This window comes from Rattus norvegicus, chromosome 15, assembly GCF_021556685.1.
Source record: "Rattus norvegicus strain SHRSP/BbbUtx chromosome 15, alternate assembly SHRSP_T2T, whole genome shotgun sequence".
NCBI classification, from domain to species: domain Eukaryota; kingdom Metazoa; phylum Chordata; class Mammalia; order Rodentia; family Muridae; genus Rattus; species Rattus norvegicus.
Genome location: NC_141548.1, coordinates 907,768 through 921,748, shown reverse-complemented (window position 1 = coordinate 921,748; position 13,981 = coordinate 907,768). Strand labels below are relative to the sequence as shown.

Genomic DNA, 13,981 nt, shown 5'->3' with positions numbered 1-13,981 from the left:
GAGGCTTACAATGATTTGAGGGAGGCATATTAATGTCCACTGAACATACCAACCTCTGCTTGATTTAATCCCTAACATTGACCAGTGTATTGATTGCTTAAACGCCAATATTGCAATTCACGACAATGTCAAGGTTATTACAGCGACCCCCCCAGGAGGGGAAGAAGCTAGCTTACATTTCCTGGTCATTAGAATAAAGGCAAGAACATTGGGGTTTCCCAGAATCAAAGGAAGCCTGAGACACAAGCTGTAAGAAACATGTCATAAAAGGGGACCCAAGAGGTTTCCCAAGAGCTCCCTTCACTTCTTGCCACTTTGTGCAGAAGATTTGAAGTTAGTTCTTTGGACAGCACAGAAGTCCAGGTGGCTGGAGCCAGAAGCAGATAGGTAAGCCCTCTGGGGTGTTGTGAATGTAACTCCTGTATTTTTTTCAATTGGCCTGGTCACTAAAGAAGCTAGTTCCCCCCAAAAGAGGAGTACAAAAGGGTTGAAGGGTAGAAGTTGGAAATCAAAGAATGCAAAAAAATAAAAAATAAAAAGGTACCAGTTGGTAGAATGACCCGGGTATAGAAGCTAACCTCAGGAGCTTAGACCTGGGGTAAATACCAGTTCCAAAAGATGCCATAGCTAGAGAAGTGTGTAAAGCGCCAGTCCTGTACCTCAAACCTGGGGAGCCTGGCTTTCCCATGCTTAAGACCTAAGAGAAATCCCCTCAGGAGTTTCTCTAGGCATCCTTCAAACCTTTGTAGGCAGAACCTATTCATACTTGATGGATCTCCATGGCTATTTTAGACCTAGACTGGTGCTATTCCATGGATCTGAAGAAGACTTTCTATCTCATACCACTTAGCACACAAAAGCTTGTTTCATAGTTCAGTTTTATATCTCCTTTTCAATTAGAGCACTGTCTCTTCTGTTTCCAGTGTTTCTGTGAGTAATTTTGCACTCAGTGAATAAATCGATTCCATAAGCATCTTCCACAGGTGATTCCATATATCCACCCTGTACCTCTCCATTCTTCTCCTCTACCCATTGAATAAAAATTCCATCTATTCATTACTGAATTATGCTATTGCCTCAGAAGTACCTCTACACTCTGTCCTTCCCAGGATCCTGCCCTTCATTCATATCTAAATTGTTCTCATGGACTCATTCATCACCCCATTGGCCTTCCCTTTGCACCACTAGAATATAAGCCCTGTTCATTATGTCTGAGAACAAGAACAGTACCTACTCCATAGTGTGTTTGCTATCAATGTTTCCTTAGCTGTGATGTTGTTTTTACAGATGAACTCCAATCTTAAATTCCTTTCTTCTAAAAGTGGATATTGACACATGCCAATTAGCATGCTGTATGCAGAATATTCAGATAGCCAACACTGAGGATGTAACCAAGCCAATAGTGACCAACTACAGAGCATCTAAGTGGTTAGAACCATCTCCCCTCCTGGCAAATCACATAGCAGCTGAGCATTTTGACTTTATATCTGAGATAGCTTTCATTACAATGTGTATTGGCTCACAATGCTCATTTATAATTAATTTGAAAACACACACACACACACACACACACACACACCTTAAAACATAGTGGATTAGCATACAGAACCACTCTGAGGATCTGGAAGTCCTTGCTAAGTAAGGGTGGCCCTGAAATAGAAAATGACAGGATTTTCCTACCTGAAAATGGAGAAGGCTCACAGCCATCTGGGTATTAAAGGAACAAGGGGGAAGAGCCCAGTCCAGCAGGCCTTCCTGACTATTAACCCACTTTTCATGGATTAGCAAGACAGTAAATGCCAGGGAAGCTGGTGTTGGCATAAAACCCTAAAGCTATTAAGAGGACAAAGGCAGACAATGGAATGGATTGTTGTCTGGGCTAACTTTTCCTGGGCCAAAGCAGGAGAAGTCTGCTATTTCTAGAGGCATTCCTGAAGTCTTCCTTGAAGCAACTGTCTTGAGCTGCATCGTTGACAATGGACCACAGTCTTGCAATGTCATCCTCACCAAATGCACTTGCCTTCCTGCATCATGTGTTAAGAAGGACTGAAAAGATGTTAGTTAGGGGAAGAAACACTATTGTAGGTCTGGAGAGATGTTTAGTTAATAAAATGCTTGCCATATAAACACGAGGACCCGAGTTTGATTCCTGTTACCCACATTCAACAGAGAAGCCTGGAAGTGGTAGTGCCAGCCCATGAAGACATATAACAAAACAAAGTGACAAAATTTGAACGGATAACAGTCCAGGTAATATTCCTATTTCTTCATGCTATTTACAAATAATCATGATAATCACAGCAGGTAAGAGAAAGTTGACTCTGAGGAGTCATGGGCTGGACGTGCACTACCATCTTAAATAAGATGTGGGTCATTCTCATCCTATCTTCTTACAGATGAGATAATTAAAATGAGTGTTCAAGAACTGGCCATGCAACTACCAGATGGCAGGACCAGGCTCTGGCCCCAGAAACATATGACAATCAGGAATGATGTGTATGTTATCTCCCATGATACCTTGCCATAGCACATAGTTACCACTATTGTCCTGAAAAAAATGCAGAGATTGGAAGTTCTGTTCTGGAGAGAAAAGAAATCTGCTGTAAACTCATGTTCCGATTAGAGATCTTGCCGCTTCAGTCTCTGGTCAGAATTTTAGTCTTCAAAAATAGCTAGTTCAAGTGACAGTCTCCTCTACTTTTCAGTTAGGAAAAGCTTCACTGTGAGCAAATTCCTCATGCCAGGCAAAGGAGACAAAGGTGGATGCCATGGTCCCTCACTCACTCACCAAGATGACTTTCTCAATCTCCTTGGGTGCGCACCAGTGAAACATTCCAGTGGAGTCGTACTTTTTCACATTGGAGTCCATGTTGTCAATCTGATCGTTGCCAGGAATTAACAAGGGGTCATGCCTGGGGAGAAAAGGCAGGAAGACCTAAGTGGAAAATGTGATAAATTATAAATGCAAAGGGTCCCCCAGTGTCACATCTCAGAGGAGATGACAGATGCTGAGAAAGTAGTTGTCACCAATGGCCATCTTCTTTCCTGCAGAGAACATCCCTTGAAAGGCAGCTGTCCAAACCATGTTCCCCTCTGGAAGGGCAGTTGACTTTGTCAGGTAGTAATTCTGGCTTTTTCCCTGCCCATTTTGCAAATGTGCTTCATGCCATTTTGTGGGTTCAGCTTCCTTTTTTTTTTTTTTGACCATTTCATTCCTTGTTGTCTCATTTTACCAGCTATCCAGTTTCCCTAGCCTACACATATGCACACACACATGCATGCACCCCAAAGGCTTGCTATTAGCATTGGCAATGAAGAGGAAGGAATAGGAATAGAGCCTCATGCTGGCTGACTGGCAACAGGATGGAAAGCCAATTACTCGCTCTTTCTGACTACAACTTCTGACGCGATGCTCTTCGCAGTAAAAGCTTTAACAGGCTGCACTTTAAATATTTTAGCAATTTGCCCAATCAGATTTTGCTCTCCCCGGCTGAAGCCCTTTAAAGATTCAGCAGCATGTCACTTCAGAGCAGATTGACTACCAAATGCCCACATCTGGAATACATGATTTCAATACTAAACAACACCCTCTCTCCTCCTCGCCTTGACAACTGTATTCGTGCTTAACTGTCCAATGACAGGCCCCTCATCCCCACCTTCATTTCCAAACATGGCATTCCTTGGATGAGAGCCTCCAGCTCAGATGCATCTTAATAAACTTGTTTGAAATTCTCAAGGCTACACCTGCTGCTTCTGGAAGCATGGCTGCACAGAAGTGTTCCCTCTAGTGGGATGGCGGAGTCTAACTGACAACCAAAGGAATTACAATGAAATCAGGTAGCTCTTCCATGCCCACAGTATAAGAAACAAGCCTTACAGACCAACTTATATTCATTGCCTGCGTCTCTATCTCTAATATGGTCAGCATGTGACTGTGTGGGAAGCACTTTTCAGCGTCTACAACACTGACTGTGTACAATTAAGATATGGTCCCAGGCAGACCTATTCTGCAGCAAAATTAACTTCCACAAGCAAACTGTTGACCAAAGATGGAAAATAGAAATAGATTTAAATTTTAATGTTGTATAGTGAAATGATGTTATCTTTAAAATGATCTATTTCAGAAGTTTAAAAGATAATCTTTAATTATGTATTAAATGTTTCTCCCTGAGAAATACCTGATATTTCTCATCTCTGCTGTGAGAGTAGAGCAGCAATTCTCTCTACAGAATTAAGTTTTTGGACATCTAGCACGATCTGTCTATTATGCCTTCCACATGGAGAAGACGGGAAACTCACTGCATGTTTTTACTTTTGGCAATTTGCTTTGAGGCCACAGCAAATGATGAATACCATGTGATGCGACTCGGTGGTGTCATCTTCAAGGAGCATGCTAGATTATTGCAGAAACTGTCACAGCTGATCGTTAAAGAAGCAGGACAACCCAATTCAGAGTAGCATCTCAGTAGCCCAGTTGGTGACAGGTCTTGAGAGGCTGTAAACTACCAGGACACCTCCCACATATAAAGCCAAGTCCAAATGTGCTGAAATCAGGGTCACTGAAATAGATCAGTGGGCAAAGGTACTTTCCATGCAACCATTTGACATTTGAGTGTGATCCCTAGAGGCCATGTAAGGTATATAGAAAGAACTCACTGTCTGTGGTTGTCTACATACACACACACACACACACACACACACACACACACACACACACACACACCCCACACACACAGTGTAGTAAATCAAGGGATTTACTATTTAACTTTGAGAAATCTTTAACAGTTCTTTAGCTAACATGTGTCATAGGAAGGTGGACAAAGCTACTATAGAGAAGGAGCTTGATAAGAGAGTCTCTTTCATATCTTGAAGAATGTGTTTTGGGGTGCAAAAGTCTCTTAGGCCTGCCATGAAGACAAAGTCAAGTTCAAATTCTCCTCCCCTTGTTTGTTGGTCAGAAAGAAGATGTTATCTTAGCTTCTGAGTGCCAGGAACCTGTTTCCAGGGCCTTCTGGTCTTCCAAGACATCTAGAACTAAATTCACATCTTACCAGCTGGGTTGAAGATACATCAGGCTGGCAAAAATTCACTTTAAAATATATATGCCTTGGCAAAGAAGGGATGTGTTTTGGTTAGGAACATTTGGTTCTTCCTAGAAGATATACCATAGTAAGAGTGGCCTACAAGAAAGATGGATGGTCAACTGCCCATCATTACGAGGGGAAAATGTGATGGTGAATATTAATTACAAACAAAGGTTGTAATTTAGGGAAAGCAGCTATATATGACTCTGGGGATTAGAGCCATGGTTTGTGCTCTAACATGCCAAATCATGCAACCAATCTCCAAGGAGTTCCATGTATACTGCATCTTCCACATAGGTCTCTGAGTCTGACCTTGATGATTTAAATTTACATCATCTAGGATTTCTCTAGAAGGGTCTGGCCTGAGAAACATGAAAAATCTCCCTAGAGCAGATATTTACTTTGAAGGCCAGATGTGGCACCAGAAGTTCCAACTTTGGTTTCTTTAATCAGTAAAGTTATCAATAAACATGAGACCCCTATTGTTAGTCAGGAAAGAAGATGTAGTAATGTCAAATAGTGGTTCACATGTAGCAGAATAAAAGAAAATATAGGTCCAAGGTCATGGCACACTAGCGTGTGTGTGTGTGTGTGTGTGTGTGTGTGTGTGTGCTATAACAAATAGTTATCATGTACAAGACAATGTGAAGACTTAGAGAAAAAAATGCTTATTCCCCATTGGTTTAGGGTCTGGGAAGGTTTGATGGGAAGGACAACAACAGTTGACCTGTTGAGAGGAGAGCCATGGCAAGCTGTGAAAGTTAAGCATTTTAGTATTGTTTTATCAGCAGCTATTAGAATCACTAAAAGGAGTGAGGTCTGAGTAGCCACAAAATGGTTCCCAATAGAGATGACTGAGATGTCCCATATCCTGTTACTTGGTCTAAGGCACAGAAGCCTCAGAGCAGTTGTCTGAGAGCTGCTTAGATATGCACTGACAATCAATAGAAGATGAGCCAACTAACTCATGACCTAGCATTGTGCTCCCCAAAACAAAAAATGTTACATAAAATACAATATTGAAAAGGAGTTGCTATTTTTAAAAACAAGGTACAAGAGCTAGGACTATTGGGGGTAACAACTACAAATGTTGGTGGGCCTAGAGGGTCTTCAGATTTGAAGCAGTGGGTCCTCCTTGAGAAGAGAAGTAGCTAGGAGGATTTGGAAAGGATTGGCTCAGTGCCAGGATATGAAAGGCTAGAAGGTAATGGATAAGTATAGAAAGATTGTTGGAGGGCGGGGTGAGGAACACTGGAGACTGATGGATTTACAGGCCCATTAAACGTTGTATTCACCAGATTCTGCTGTGAGGTGTTGGCAGTGCTCAGAGTATGATTTTTCCCAGCGACAACAGACCACTTTGAGCCAGCCATGATGTATTTCTTTACCGTGTCAGTTCCTGTAGCAATTTCAAGTGTTTTTCATTGGCTTATGCCTGCCATGAGACCCCTTATACAGGTGGAAAGAGAAGGGGTGGGTGTCTCCAGGGATTTCCACCTTTTAAATCAGGAACTCTCCAAACTGTCCTTCTAGAGAAGAGCTCCATGTATTTGCCATTGAGCGCACCAGTCAACACTGCCATGGTTGGGGAAATAAGAAGGAACGAGGGAGGTTGTTATGCATGAGAATGAGTTTCATAAGGAAACTTCTGAACAGGGCATTCTGACATCTCAGCTTGCAGGCTAAGGATGATAGTTCCTTCAAAGGCCTGCAGTGAGCTCTGTAAGACCTAGTAGAGCTGATTACCATCAATAAATACTAGTCCCTTTCACGTAAAGACTGTGCATTTCTTCAACCCACACTGCAATCCATAACTCTCCTTAGATGTTCCATAAGTGACTCGATACCCACTTACCACTTACAACTTGCCAGGGCTCCTGTCGTATTTTAAAGAGACAGAAAGTGTATGTAATAGGTGATAGCTATAGCCGTTACTTCACTGCTGTGGGGTCAGGTGTGCCATCTGCATGTTGAGATCTTCATCCTTATTACCTCAGAATATCACCATATTTTGAGCTATGCTATTTATAAAAATAAGATCAGGTGGGTACTGATTTGACTTTCTTCCATAGAGAGAGTGGGAATCTGGACTCAGACATCAACAGAACAAGGGCCGCAATAACATCATGGGAGAAAAAAAATATCTGCAGGTTGGGAAGAAAGGATAAAACAGTTCCTTCCCTGAGACCTCAGAAATAACCAGTCCTTCTAAAGTCTTGACCTTGAACTTTTAGCCTTAAGAACTTTGAGAAAGGAATTTCCTTCCTGCTGTTGATTGCAGGGCTCTCTTGAATGGTATGTTCACTGAACTTTAACCTGCACTGAAGTACAGCCTAACCCAGAGAAAAGATGAAATCTAATCACCACCTAGTCCGTCTGCTCAAGTGAAATGAGAGTATAGTTTTTCCAATATTGTTTAAGGATTGATACCAAGAAAGGCAAGAAGTCACCTATTTCCTCAAAAGCAATTCATATGGTAGCTATGGACTCTAACCCCAGAGGCAAATCTGTCTTCAGATTGTGGTCTGCTTCATACTTGGTAAGCTATATTCTGCCTCACCTTCTCAATCTGTAAAATGGGAATGTTAAATACAATCATTATAAAATAGAATCAATTTAGGGATCATATAAGGAAAGGCACATCATGTATACAGTGCAGAACTTAGCAAACCTATCTTCACCAAGTGTTTACTGCCACTTTCCATACTGTTCTTTATGGTTGCCTTAGAATCCAGTCCTGCTTTGGTAGCTCTGATTATGGTCAAAGGAAGAAGGCAAAGTGGAAAAGGTCAACCATAAAGATATAGGACTACTTCTGTTGGCTCTCCCACTGCCATGACAAAGAGTTCCCATAAGTTGAAATCTTATAAATATTACTATGTTAAAATGCACCCTCCCCTGTTTGCCATTCGACCATTGTACTAATACTCATAGCCATTTTCTGTTATTAACAGGCCATGTATATGGATGGGAAATAGTGGGGCAGGAGTGGGGGTGGGGGTGGGGGGCAGAATAGCTCCAGTGGCACTGTCAGGGAGCAGAGGGATAATCCTTTGAAAGACTTTGACTGACCAGAAGCCAGTCCTGATTGTCCCTACTTCCCCAAGTCACCCTTCTACTGCAGGAGGCAGCAGTGTCTTGTTCCCTCTCCCCTGCAGCTCAAATCACAAGGCCCTAAGCTGTAAAGAGAGGCAAAGAACATCAAGGGTATGTATGAAGTGCACAGCTTGCATGAATACTCAGTAGAAAATTACCCCGCAAGCCCCTTGTCAAGACAATGCACTAAGGAGTGGCTCAAAAATCAATTAAGGCTTGTGTGAGTGTTTGTCATGTGCCGAAGATCTGAAGGCTGGTTTAGGAATGCCCACTATTTATAACACAGTAGCCCCAGTGAGCTAGGCTCCCCCACCCCCGCCCACCTCCTTTGCTCCTCACCTCTTGATTCCTACCTCCAAAGTCCACAGCTAGAAATTAAGCACTCCTGACTTCAAGAGGAGAATAAAAGATCTTTGTTTTGAGGGTGTGCAGAGCAAGGAAGGCCACTTGCCATCAATTAATCTCAGGAAGTGAACTAAAGGCCCTGCCACAGCAGAAACACAAAAAGCTTGCCTTGAAGACAAGAGCCTAAAGTTAAACCGCAAATCCCCTTTGCCAGCAAACCTGCTGTGAGGAAGTCAAATTATATTTTAAAGAGTAGAGTTCCCCTTACAGCCAAATACAGCAAGCCCCAGAGTTCAACATTGGACTTTAGACACTCACATTAAAACATGGAACCCGGGGCTGAGGATTTAGCTCAGTGGTAGAGCGCTTACCTAGGAAGCACAAGGCCCTGGGTTCGGTCCCCAGCTCCGAAAAAAAAAAAAAAAAGAACCAAAACATGGAACCCAAGAAATTCCTAAAAAAAAAAGGAAGTTACTACATAGTTTCAGAATTTTACCCTTCTCCCTGCTTAACCTTTTAGGACCTAAAGTTCCACACATGGTAACTAAAGCCTTTTCTATCATGACAAGCATCATGGATAGAGGCCAACAGCATCCTGCAGTGAACTACAGAAATGGGGATCAGGGTGAAATATGAACAGAGTGCCCCCACAACCCTTCCATCTAAAGAGCAAATGCTTCCCTCACAGAGCATTTGTAATATTGAACACCAATGTGGAGCTGCAGGGTGTTTCTTAGACTTCATCTTCTGGTTCAAATGTTCGTCCTCCTCAGCTTTGGCGAATTTTATGATTCTTTCCCTACAGAGGTGTGAGTTGTTCATTCAAAGAAAAGGATTTGTATCTACCTTGATTCTGAACATATGTAGGAGTAGGATCTTGCATTTTCTCCCCCATTTTACCCCCTCGCATTTTTAGCAACCAGTAGAGGACACAGTGGATTCTCAATAAGCAATCAAATTTACAAGAAGAACTATTCAAAGTGCTCTGCTCTCCGAGCATCACTATACCCGGCATGCTTTCCAGAATCTATGCCTAGCAAGAACCTACTTCTTTTGTTATCTTATGATAATTTGTTCTGGGCTTTTCTAATCGAGACAGTGTATTTGAGTTAACACAGAATATATGCCATTAGGAAAGACATCATGGTGGGAAGAGACTATAAAGTATGTCTTTAAGCAATCAAGGCTACCTGGAGTTTTTCTAGAGCCAGCTGCCCTAACTACATAGCAGGGAGGGAACAGATAATGTCCTTAGTGGTCAAGACAGATGTTATTAATGAAGGAACTTAGGACTCCAGTGTGAAATATGAATACTTCTGAAAGACGGAGCCTATCAATCACTTCAAGTTTCTCTCATGGTTCTGGTTCTAGTAAGAAGGTTTTAGCCATCACTTCTGGGTACTTTTTAGCTCTTAGTAAGTAACATTTTGAGTTCTGTTGTGAGGATTCTGATTTGTGTAGTCCAGCAACTGCCAGAATTTGTCAACTCTGCATCTAACTCCTTGACTGCCATCATTGCTTCTGAGATTTGGCTTTTCTAGGACTCAGATACTGTCTTCTGCCAGACGGACAATCATGGAGCCACTTACAAAAAACTTTCACACCAGGCTCTTGACAAACTGGGAAAACATGGGACCCTCTCAGGTTCTCTGGTTCCAATTGCATTGGCGTGTCCCATTTCCACCTAATACAACATCATTTGCTATGCATCATCTTCAGAGAAAAATGGAAGTTACCGCTGTTACCCTGAGGAAATGGCTCAGGAGAATGTACACGGTCCTTGGTTCTACAACCTCTGAAATACAGGACAGAATAATGACCTTCTGCGGAGCACTAACTTGTTCTGATTCCTGTGTCACGTCTATCCAAACCCTGGAATCATGACACCCATGATTTTTTCCTTCTCTAGTCCCATGGGGGACTGTCACATGCTGTTAGTTTATGCATTAGGGGAAGGATTTATTTAGCTAACCTGTCCCTGGCTTCCTTTTCTGCCCAGTGGAAAAATTGGGAGGGTGGCATTCTGTCCCCAACCCTGAGTGGGCTCCAGGCCATTCTACCATTTCCTATTATTAGAATCTGTCAGAATGGCAGGGTCTGATGTGAGAGAAATCTAACAAAAGGTCCCTATGAAAGGTATGAGTCAAAAGAGAAGGGATATGATTTAACGAGTAGATGAGTTCATTTCACCTAATGATCAGTCAATGCCCAAGAGGATAATGTGTTCCTTCCTGTCATATTCCCTTCCCTCTCAAACTGAGGTCTAATGCTTCCCGGGTTTCATGACATGAAGTGCTCCTCAAAGTGCCCCATGCCTCTGTTTTGGACACCATCAATTTTCTGTGCTCACCTGGGTGAGAGCTATCTCTTTCTATAAATTGTCTACCTGACACAAAGCACACATAAATCCTCATGTCTGTGCTTCTCTGCCTTATTCCAGATCATCTTAGGACTGATGTTAGAAATGCCATGTGACCTTCTTAGGAACACTGTCAAATTCGGGCCTGATACACAGTTCAAGAGCAAACTCTGGGTCCCTTGATACCCAGAAAACTCTAACAGAGGGTAGAGTTTGGGTAGGATCCTTTTTAAACATCTCTATCTATTGTAACAGAAAGGCCCTGATGGGGGACTCCAAGGCCACGCTTAAAAAAATTACCAATGATCTTCTACATATAACTTAGGGAGCCACTTCCTCAAAAAACTGCAAGGGTTTCCTGATGCCTACAATAGGCAAGATCCTCCATGACTGGGAGACCAGAGTATACATACATTTTCAACTCCTGTGATATTACTCCATGGAGCCATCACTGTAGCTGTACTAAACATATACAGTGGTCTGAAGCACTGTCACTTTTTCCTCCATCTTTCTGATGACATGGCTTCCCCAGATATGATAGACTTCACCTCTCTATATCTTCATCTGCCATATAAGAGAGATATACTTGCTTACAGAGCTAAGATTATCAATGAGTTTGCATGCACAATACTCTGGAAATACTGTCCAAGCAACCATGAACCAGAGGAGATAGTAACATCAGAGAGAATCTCCTATAAGGTGTTAGCAAACTAGACCTCCTTCATCTTTCACAAGTAAACCTTGGCCATACTGAGGGACAGCAGTATTTCCATGTTCACAGACACTATAAACCCCTCTTCCTTGATTGTGTGGCATGGGCTTACCTGTATTATTTTGTAGACTAGACTCCTTTCTACCCCACCAAGCTCAAAAACTTCCCATAACACTTTAAACACAGTAGGTCCTCATGGGAACATTTATGGGATGAGTGTAAATCTGAGAGGTGAACAACCACCTGAGGCACACAGCCTTTCTGAGGTTCCATTTGTGAACACATGTGAGAGTCCAGATATAGAGTCTCATCATCTAAGAGAGCCAGAGAGCACACTTCCTTATATACAGCTGTGAAGAAATGGAAAGGGATTCGATACAGATTTCCAATGTGTGTGTGTGTGTGTGTGTGTGTGTGTGTGTGTGTGTGTGTGTGTGTGTTGTGTGTGGTGGGGGCAGGAGGGATAGGTTCAGCTACACATTGGTCTGCTTTAACTGTTCACCACACAGTAGGTTGACTTTGCTTTCCTCAGTTTTTAGACAGCTTTCATCAAATGGGGTCTGTGTGGCCTCAAGTTAACAACCTTTGACTGTGCTATTTAGAGACAAAACTCCTGCCCTCCAGGGATTTATGAAGCAGCAATCCACCAGGGAGGGAGAACAAGGCAGCAGGTGTGATCTGGGTAAAAACTAGAAGTTCTTTCTATAAGTTTCAGTTAAGAAACCAGCAAAGAGGGAGTGGGTAATGGAGAGGCAGGAAAGGGGATAATGTTTGAAATGTAAATACACAAGAACAAAATTTTAAAAAGAAAAAAAGAGAAACCAGCAAAAAAAGGGAAATGTCAGAGAGAGCAAGGGACTCAGAGACCACTGTGACTCACTTCTTGGTGGGTACAGGTTGTCTGTCATTATATGTCCATCCTTACTGCACACACATACACACACACAGAGAGAGAGAGAGAGGCACACACACGTACACCCAAACAAGGCTATTCATGTAGTGATCATATAGAGAATGAAGTGCCACTAAAACATCAGGGTGAGTCTGACACCAGAACAAACAAGGAGACAGGACCATTAGTGGAGAGTTCTCACATTTCCTGCCAGCAGATGATTTGGAGAAAGGCCTCACTCTAGAGGCTGTTTTATTTGTAGAAGCCAGTATGGTAAATTATAAACCATCACAGGCCATTCTGGGCTCTGAGTCTCTCTCAAGCTGTCCATATCACCACCCATAGGCCACTAAAACCTGTCCACACTCAAGAATGATTGATTCTGCTCAAAAGTGAGGCATGGAACCATGCTGGAAAGCCCACTTCAAACAAGTCATTAGCTTCTTTATGGATTTGTGTATGGGGAGGGGCTGTTATAAGGAATTGGACCTTGGAGTCTCATCTCCTGAAGAGTAGAAAAGGGGCATTCGAAGAGTTAGGAGGAAGTAGGAGAGAATATCTGGGTATGAATCTGCAAAAGAGATATGAAAGAAAAGGATTTGGGAGTCTCACTAACAGTGCTATACATTCAAAGGTCAACCAGAAGGGCCTTTGGTCGGATCCTTCATTGCTAGGTTGGACATGAAGGAAAATGGAAAAGACTCAATACAGACCCCGCTTCTGCATCTCTGACAGTAGATGATGAATGTTAACCACCTGGGATGGGGGCAGAATTCAAGGACAAAGAGGAGTATCATCCACTTGTGTGGATGGTTTTTCCCAGTTAAGTCATATGGAGAACATTGTAAATAGGTAAGACAACACATCAGATGAAGGTAATTTTAGTGAGATCAGCAGCCCATAGGCACCAACATGATAAGCCTGAGTTCTGTAGCTTGGCAAGTTTTGGCTCACCCCATTTAGCTATTCTGATGTACTACGAAGTAGACAGCTCTGGCCTGGGATGACTGTCTCCCTCAGCCCCTCTCAGGCAGGCAATGAAAGCAAGATCCACTTTGAAAATTCTCCCCCATCATGCAAACTGACATGGGCATGCTTTTCAAAAACCCACAGCCAATCTGTTGATCATTACTTATTTACAAAGGCCTTCAGGCAGAAAGTCCTGTAAAAACCATACTTGATACGGTATACACTAGCTTTCTCTGCTTATGGAAAAAAGTCCCCCCAAGGCTACCTCCAACCATCACTTTCTATTGCACATAAAACGTAGCACGTAACACTAAAGTATTTAATATATATGGTATAATATATCTACAGAAAAGGCATTTGTGTAGAAGTATGTTACCCTGGATTTGGTAATTTGATGTTTTGCTGAAGGCTACGACTTTAAAAAGCCTCCACCTCTTACAGGAGACCTGTCATCTTGGTACCCAAGAGCCAACAGAATAAAGAAGTACCCTTAAGCAGCAAAACTTTGACACAGCTTTGAAGCA

General features: G+C 42.4%; 1 protein-coding gene across 21 annotated transcripts in view; it reads right to left on the bottom strand.

The window, feature by feature from the left end:
- Kcnma1 (potassium calcium-activated channel subfamily M alpha 1) overlaps nucleotides 1-13,981 on the bottom strand; it is a 705,305-nt gene that overhangs the window by 90,022 nt on the left and 601,302 nt on the right. For all 21 annotated transcript variants that reach the window (XM_087586686.1, XM_087586674.1, XM_087586678.1 and 18 more), the window contains one exon: nucleotides 2,789-2,912. In XM_087586686.1, coding sequence (XP_087442812.1) covers nucleotides 2,789-2,912 — 124 coding nt within the window. The remainder of the gene's footprint in view (nucleotides 1-2,788; nucleotides 2,913-13,981) is intronic.